The 8486-nt window shown below is 65.6% G+C and overlaps 1 protein-coding gene across 1 annotated transcript; it reads right to left on the minus strand.

Moving 5' to 3' along the window:
• Positions 1-5121: 5121 nt before the first annotated feature.
• Positions 5122-7187, minus strand: LOC309601515 (zinc finger protein 703-like; the record flags this gene model as incomplete). Its single annotated transcript, XM_082334552.1, has 2 exons — positions 5122-6552; positions 6975-7187. The coding sequence occupies 2 exons, from the start codon at positions 7185-7187 to the stop codon at positions 5173-5175; spliced, it is 1593 nt and encodes a 530-aa protein (XP_082190678.1). The 3' UTR covers positions 5122-5172.
• Positions 7188-8486: the final 1299 nt, after the last annotated feature.

The following is an 8486-nucleotide window of genomic DNA, read 5'->3' on the forward strand; positions in this document are numbered from 1 at the left end:
AACCGAGTGTCCTGGTATGGTGGGGAAGACGTCGATGCATCGCTGTTGCAAGCTAACGCTGGTGCCGCTAGGAGGATTCGCAGCGCACACCGATTTATGGCCAGGGAGGTGACAGCAGTGGCTTCAAAGCCATATGAAAGCCCTCTCCCACCTGCAGCGTTCCTGGTCACCGCAGCACCCCGAGCGCTTGCCCACACTATTCTGGCTTGAGGGAGCTCCCTGAGCACCCCGAGGGCTTTGCTCTTCTCCAAGGCCTCCCGTCATTCGTGCTGTCCCGCTGCTGAAACTGGCTGGAGGCAAACCACGGGCCAGGGCAGCGCTGGGCTCCGGCGCGGGGCCACGCTCACGGCTGCAAACCAGGGGAGTGGCTTGGCACCCCGGTGCCCCCAGGCTGCCCCATCTGCTCCGTGTCACCGGCTGCTCCCTTCCCGGCTCCAGCACGCAGCCCCGGGCAGCAGGAGCTCTGCCGCCGGTGGCGTTGGCTACCGGGGCCGTCTCTGGGCGCAGGTCTGTCCCTCCGGGTCTGCTCTCAGCACACGCAGCACGAAGCATCACCCCAAAGCAAACCCCTGACCTCCGGGCTGGGCGCGGGGATGCTGGCGGGGGGACGGGAGATGTCCGCACCGCTCCGGCTGGGAGGACAAACACAGAGCCCGTATTCTCCAGGGCTTCCACCAGGGCTCACGCGGAAAGAAAAGCTGCTTTATGCAGCTGAGAAACTTCTCATCCACCCACCATCGCTTCTGCTCCGGCCCTTGCCTCTGCATCCTGACCTGACCTCCTCTTGGCGGGCGCGCACCAGCCCTCGAAGACTTTGTGCTCCGGTCTGGTCTCTGAAACGCCTTGTACGTCTGCGGGCAGACACCTCTGCATCACCTAAAAGCCATCGGGGATTTGCGTGCAGGAGAGGAAGGAAAACAACAAAAAAAATATGGCCTTGCTCTTTCATTCACATATTTATTAGGTGGACAGATCATTTGTGGTCAGATGGGCTTCGGGCTTTACAAACGGGGATATTTATAAGGCACGCAGCACGGCGGAGCTGTTCTGCATGTGCGTCCAAGTCATTCCTTCCCCAGCACAAGGTATAATGTTGCCTTTGTTCGGCTGCCTCCGACAGCCCAGCACAGCAAAGCGCGCCGTGCCGCTCGGCCAGGCCCCTCCGCCGCGCACCGCGCAGCCCTGCATGCTCGCCGTTTAAATAGCGCACAGTCCCGGCGCGTCCCGGCTCTTTCCACACACACCGCAGCCCCGGCAACTGCCGCAATAAATCAATAGGAAAATAGAGGCTGCCAGTTAGACTAAACAAGTGCATTTGCAAGGATTGCTAACCCTCATTAATCACTCTGACAGTCCTAAAAACACATTTCCCCTTTAATGACTGTATTTGGATAATCAGAGCTTTTTCCTCGCGGCGCGGGGTGACTGACGGCGGGTGCGATTGCGGCGAGCGCCGGCACCGGGGTCACCGGCGAGTCAAGCGCTGGAGGTCCCCGGCAGCTCGGGGCAAGCTGGAGAAGTTGCTGTTGTGCAATAGGGAGGGGAGCCGCGGGTGCAGCCCCAAACCCGCCGTCCCCGTGTCCAGCACCCACCTGTGTTATCCCAGCTCCTGCCCTCCCACCCCAAACCACCCCCTGCCAGCCGGGTTTGAAAGGGCCTTTTTTTTGTCGCTCCGCGTTCCCTTTAGGTGACTTTTGCCTCCCGGAGAGGTTTGAAACCTCGCACATTTTTCTGTATAAATGATGCAACACATTAATGCACAGCACATTATGAAAATGGTAATTCAAACCCATACAACTCTAAATTAAGCCATACATTATCCGACCCACTCAGCCATATATTTTGCAGAAAGACAGGATTGAATCAAATCAAACCGAAACTGTGAAGTGCAGGTTGTTAGACAGAATGATTAATAAAGTGCATCCCAGTGCTCTTATTATAAAATGAATTCTGCAGTAACCTGGGCATACATTAGATAGGGAGTTATTTAATATATTGGCAACACAATCATTCCCTAGCAGATAAAGCCCCCGAGTGTCGACTGCTATCAGATGATACTTTGCAGTGTTTACACAGTCTGGCCCTGCTGCTGCAGTCTTTAGGGAGGGGAAAAAAATATTCCTCGGGGAACCTTCTGCACAGCAGGACGTATCCGAGAAGCATCCAGCTCCCACCGTCGGTGGAGGGAAGGCACATGGGCTCGGGTTTGGAGCTGGGAGCATCCTGGCGCGAGGAGGGGTTTGCGGGGAGAGGGGAGACGGACCTTTGCCGTAAGGGGAGGATGCACCCGGCAGCTTGCCCTGCTCTGGGAGAAGGGCTCCGGCAGGATGGCAGGCTCTGCAAGCCCTCGCCCCCTGTCCGGGCTGCTCCATGGCAGCTCCTCACCGGCTGGCATGGCCCCAGCAGCCCCGAGAGCCAGCATCGGCTGCACCAGGCTATCGTGCCTCGTGTGCATCCGCGGGCAGCACGGCATCGCCCTCTCGCCCCGCGGCACGAGGCTCTCCAGCAGCGCTGGCGGCGGAGACGCCTGGCTACAGCCAGGGAGAAGCACGGTGGAACAAAATGGCACGGCAGGGACCCGCGACAGGCACGGCATTTCGGAGCTGCAGCCGAGGAACCGTGATTTACACCGGGGACTGGCAGCACCCGAGCGAGGCCGACACTGAGCAGCATCACCGGTGGGAGTGGGGGCCACAGCCAGGGAGCAGCGATGCTCCCGAGGGGCAGGGGGGCCCGGCACGTCGTCAAACGCCACCGCGTAGCTCTGCGGCAGAGGGGACGGTAGCACAGGAGCTGCCCCGCCAGTGCTCTGCTCGTCGCCCCGAGACGCCCTGCTCCATGGGGAGCATCAGCTGCAACGCCCAGAGCCAAAGGGTTCAGCAGCCAGCTGGGACACGGGGATGGGAGACACCGGGACGGGAGACACTGGCACGGTCGCGGCAGCCCAGGCCTGGCACCTCTTTCCTGCCACTGCCCACCGGGCAGAGCAAACGGCCGCAGCAAAACCCCCTCTGCTCCAAACCCAGTCCTGCAAACCCCAGGCCCTCATCCTGCAAACATCCCACCCCGAAGGAGCGGGGCCAGCGCGGGCAGACCCTGGGCAGAGCCGGACACGAGCCACATCCACAGCAGGGCAAGAGGTAGCCACGGACTCGCAAAACCTGCCTCCCCCCAGCCTTGGGGAGCTCGGGGATGGTGCTGCCCACCCCTCGGCCAGCCGAGGGGAGACCGGTCCCCAGCACCACCAGCCTCTCCCATTTCCAGCAGGAGACCCCAGCCAGGGCCCTCCCCGCCGGCCGCACGCCTACGGCCCCGCTCGCAGGAACGGGCAGAAAACTAAAAATCCCGTTGGCAAAACAAGTCCCTGTTTTAAGCGCATTATTTTTCGGCTCAAAGGACACAAAGGAATTTAAACACAGGGCATAAGGCAATATAGAGAAGGCAATTAATGGGGATTAATTGCATGACTCACCCAAAATGCAACAGGAGTAAAGCACTCAACAGCAGGAAAAAAAAAAGTGATGTGGGGCAATGGGAACATGTGGGATTTCAAGGGGGAGCGGGGGCACGGCTGGGGGTCCTGCTGCAAAGGTTGGGGTGCTACTGGAATAGAAGCTTGGGGAGAGCCCCTTCCCTGGGGCGTGGGGTGGGCAGCTGGGCAGGCAGCAGCACCCTGCCCGGCCGCCCTCCTGCCTGCCCTTCCCTGCCTGCCGCAGGCTCGGCGCGCGGCGGAGGCAGACGCAGCAGGGCAGCTCGCAATCCCTGCCAGGAGGGATGGGAGCCATACCAATTTCGGAGCCATTTATCAACCCCTCCGCGCTCTCCTCGCACAGACAGCAAAAAGATTAAACGGGGGGGGGGGGGGAACAAGCCTCCGCGCCAGCTCTCGGCCGCCCACGCACACCCTGCGCGGGAGCGGGACCCCGTTTCTATTGCAATTCCCGTCCCTAAAACTTAATTCCTGCGGCGGCTGCAGCTACGAGAGGGATTGCCATCCGCTCCCCGCAGCCTCTCGGGAGGGGGGGACCGGGGCTTTTTGCATCGATTTCAGCTCCAACGCCTTCTCGAACCTTCCCTCCTCCGCCACGCGCGAGAAAACCCGGCGCCTTCCTCCCCGGGAAACACAGACACGCGAGGAAAAGGAACGGAGGAGGCCCCGGACGCCCCTCTTCTCCTACGGGACCCCCCCCGCCCCGCAGCCGCCACCGGGCCCGGGGCGGGCGGCCGTGCCCGGGGAGGCGGCGGGGCCGCGCTCGGTGCCGGGCTGGGTCCCGCCAGCCCCGGGGGCCGCGGGTTCGAGACCAGCCGCCGCCACCGCCGCCGCTAGATGGTGCTGGGAGCCCGCGGCCCCGCACGGAGCCCCCCCCCGGCCCCGGGCAGCGCCGGGAGGGACGAGAGAAGACACCACAGGGTGGATATAACCAAGAGTCATTTATTAACAAAATAAGACTTACCAAGCCGGAGCTCATCCACCCGCCACGCTCGCCGCCCTCCCGCTGCTCCGGCCGAGGGGCGCCCCGGTCCTGCCCGCTGCAGCCGCCGCTCTTCGGCCCCCGGGGCGGGGGGGGGGGGGGCACGGTCCTGCTTCCCACGGCGGGGCCCGGCCGCGGGTGGGGACGCGGCGATCGCGGAGGCAGAGCCCTCGGCGTGGGATGGGGGTCAGCCCGGCCAGGCCTTCGCCCGGCCGCCGCAGCCGCCCCCCAAGTCATTGCGGGGGAAAAAAAAAAAAAAAAATTTAAAAAAAAAAAAATTAAAAAAAAATTACATCTGTTAACTTTACAAATGCAGAGGAACAGAATCCCAGAACGATAAACGAGGAGGGGGAGGAGGAAAAACGCGCTTTTTTTTTTTTTTCCTTGTGTGTCAGGAGTCATGCAAGAATTTCTCAGGGGAAATTAAGAAGGGGGAGGAAAAAAAAAAATCTTTCAAAAGAAACAGAAGGGAAAAATAAAAGCCCCACACCTGCAAAGTAAAGGATTTTTTTTTTCTTTTTTTCTTTTTTTTTTTTTTTTTTGGACACAGACTTTTTGCATACCATTGATTCATTGGTGTATTAATGCACTTATATTCCCAGCTTTAAGCTAACATACAGTAAATAAATACACAGTCCAAGGAGGGAGCGGGGGGGCTGGGGCGAGGAGGAGGCTGGAGCCGGGGAAGGGGCTGCCGTAGTTACTGATATCCCAGTGCAGAAGCTGAAGTTAGTCTTTGGCCGTAGAGCGCGTATGGAGAGTAGTAAGGTCCGGCGGCCGGCAAGGAGGGCACCGGCAGGGCGCCGGCTGTGGGCAAATGGCTCTTGCCGTAGGGGTGGTACCTGTTTAGTCCCAAAGTGTGTGGGCTCCTCAAGGAGAGGGAGGCGGGTAACGTGTTGGGGCTCCCGGGGGCGGCGGGCGGGAGGTGGAGGTGGCAGGAGGCTGCGGAGCCCAGCCCGGAGGTAGGGTAACCCGCCAAGAGTTTTTCCGCCCCCGGCAGGGCCGTGTGGGTCCGTAGGTGGGTGAGCAGCTCCTCCGAGGTGGCAAACCTCTTGTCGCAGGGTCCGCTGGCAGACACCCAGTTGCATATGTGGGGCAGGGGGTCGTTCTGCAGCATGAAGCCGTAGGTGTAGAGGGGGTGGCCGGGCAGGCTGGGGGTGCCGCTGGAGGAGAGCGTGGTGTGCACCGAGTGCAGGGGGTGCGTGGGGTACACCAAGGGGTATCCGCTCTTCAGGCTGCCGGGGTCGTGCACGCAGCTGGAGCAGTTGCTGGAGCCCAGGTGCGAGGCGCTGTGGTAGCTCAGGCAATACGGGTCCCGGCATAATCCCTGCATGAAGGAGGGCGGCGAGGCCCCGGTGAGCGGGCTGGAGCTGGGCGGCTTGCCCGGCAGCCCCAGCGCCCCCGGCAGCTGGCTGCCCACCAGGCCCGGCTTGGTGGGGTCCAGCCCAGGCACGAACTGGGACGGGTAGCCGGCGTAGGCGCCGACGATGGAGCCGTGGTAGCCGATGCTGGAGGGCGGCAGAGGGAAGACGGAGTGGCCCGGCTTGTAGGGCGAGACGGGGGCCACATGGCCGGCGGGCGGCAGGGCGGGGGGCTCCGACTTGCGGCCCGAGGGGGGCTCGCCGTGCGCCCCGGGCTCCGCCGTCCCGCGCCCCAGCCCCCCGCCCGTCCCCTCGGGGCTGGGCTTGCCCGCCTCGGGCTCCTTCTTCTCCTCGGCGCCCTTGGGGTCGGCGTGCTGCGGCGAGGCGCCGCGGGAGCCGCCGGGCGAGGCGGCGGCGTGCGGGGGGAACGGCGGGCAAGCGGCGCTGGGCACCCGAAAGCCGGCCTTGTCCGCGCCGCCCTCCTTGCGCGGTTCCCCGCCGCCCTTCGAGTAGGGCTTGAAGCTGGACTTGTCCTCGGGCGGGGCGTCCCCGCTGCCCGCCGGCTTCAGGGCGGCGGGGCGGGCGGCGGGCTCCTTCTCGGCGGCGGGCAGCCCGGCGGAGGCGACGGCGTTCAGCTTGGAGGAGGGCGGCGGGTCGGGCTTGCCGATCTGCGAGCAGGTCTGGGCCAGCAGCGCCAGCGGGCTCTTCTTGGCGTCCAGCTGCGGGCGGAGCGGAGCCGGTCAGGGGGGGACCCCGACGGCGCCCCCGGCCCGGCCTCCCCCCCGCCCCCCCATCCCATCCCACCCCCAAAACCCCGGGTCCAGCGGGGCCGGGCCCGGCGCCGAGCCAGGGCGCGGGGGATGGCGGGGACGGGGCGGGGGGGGATGCGCCCGGCCGGGGAGAAGGACCGGGGTGGGGTGGGGGGAGCCGGGCTGCAGCGGGAGGGGGGGGAAGGAGCGGCTCGGGGGGCAGCCCCGGGCAGGGAAGAGCCGGGAGCCCCGGGCAGGGCAGAGCCCGGCCGGGAGGCGCCGGGAGCGCCGGACCGGGATGAGCCCGGCCGGGAGGAGCCGGGAGCGCCGGGCGCGGGGGGGGAGCCCCGGGCGGGACCCCGGGGGAGCGGGCGGGGGCGGCGGGCACTGACCTCGATGGGGCTGACGGGCGTGGAGGAGAGCGGCTGGAGGTACTCGGGGTGCAGGAGGTGGCCGCCGTGGGCGCTGAGCATCTTCAGGACGCGGATGGGCAGCCGGCTGGCCTGGCGCAGCGGGTCGGCGGGGGGCGGCCGGGGCGACGGGGCGCCCGCGGCTCCGCGGCTCGGCGGGGTCCTCGGCCGGGGCCCGCCGGGGGCACCGCTCATTTGGGGCGGCGGCGGCAGGGGAAGGGGGGGGGGGGGGGCGCCGGGCTCCGCGGGGCCGGGCCGGGCCGGGCGGGCGGCGGAGCGGCGGCGGCGGCGGCCCCGGCGAGACGAAACCCTTCCCCGGCCCCACCGACACGTCAAATAGCCCCGATGGCGGCCGCGCTCCGAGGGGGCCGGCGCCGCGCACCAATCCGCGCCCGGCCGGGCCCCCGGGGCGGGGAGAGCCGCCGGTGGGGGGGGCGAGCCGCCGCCGCCGCCCCGCGCCGCGCCGCCGCGTGGGGGAGAGCCGCCCACGGCACGGCGCGGCACGGCGCGGTTAGCGCGGATCGGCTGGCCGAGCGTGGCGTGGCTGGCGTGACTCGGCACGGCGCGGCTGGCATGGCCGGCATGGCACGGCACGGCTGGCGGAGCATGGCATGGCTGGCGTGACTCGGCACAGCATGGCACGGCTCGGCTGGCATGGCACGGCTCAGCTGGCATGGCATGGCACGGCATGGCATGACATGGCACAGCTCGGCTGGCATGGCACGGCTCAGCTAGCATGGCATGGCTGGCGTGACTCGGCACGGCTCGGCTGGCATGGCACAGCTGGCAGAGCATGGCATGGCATGGCATGACACAGCTCAGCTGGCATGACATAGCATGGCACATCATGGCATGGCACAGCTCGGCTGGCATGGCATGGCTCGGCTGGCATGGCATGGCATGGCATGGCACGGCATGGCATGGCATGGCACAGCTCGGCTGGCATGGCATGGCTCGGCTGGCATGGCATGGCATGGCACGGCATGGCATGGCATGGCACAGCTCGGCTGGCATGGCACGGCTCAGCTGGCATGGCATGGCATGGCATGGCACGGCTCGGCTCAGCTGGCATGGCATGGCTCAGCTGGCATGGCATGGCATGGCATGGCACGGTCGGCTCGGCTAGCATGGCACGGCTCAGCTGGCATGGCATGGCATGGCATGGCACGGCTCAGCTGGCATGGCACAGCTGGCAGAGCATGGCATGGCTGGCATGGCATGGCATGGCATGACACAGCTCAGCTGGCATGACATAGCATGGCACATCATGGCATGGCACAGCTCGGCTGGCATGGCACAGCCGGCAGAGCATGGCATGGCTGGCATGGCATGGCACAGCTCAGCTGGCATGACATAGCATGGCACATCATGGCATGGCACAGCTCGGCTGGCATGGCACAGCTGGCAGAGCGTGGCATGGCATGGCATGGCACAGCTCAGCTGGCATGACATAGCATGGCACATCATGGCATGGCACAGCTCGGCTGGCATGGC

Source organism: Platalea leucorodia (genome assembly GCF_965183815.1).
Source record: "Platalea leucorodia genome assembly, chromosome: W".
Lineage (NCBI taxonomy): Eukaryota > Metazoa > Chordata > Aves > Pelecaniformes > Threskiornithidae > Platalea > Platalea leucorodia.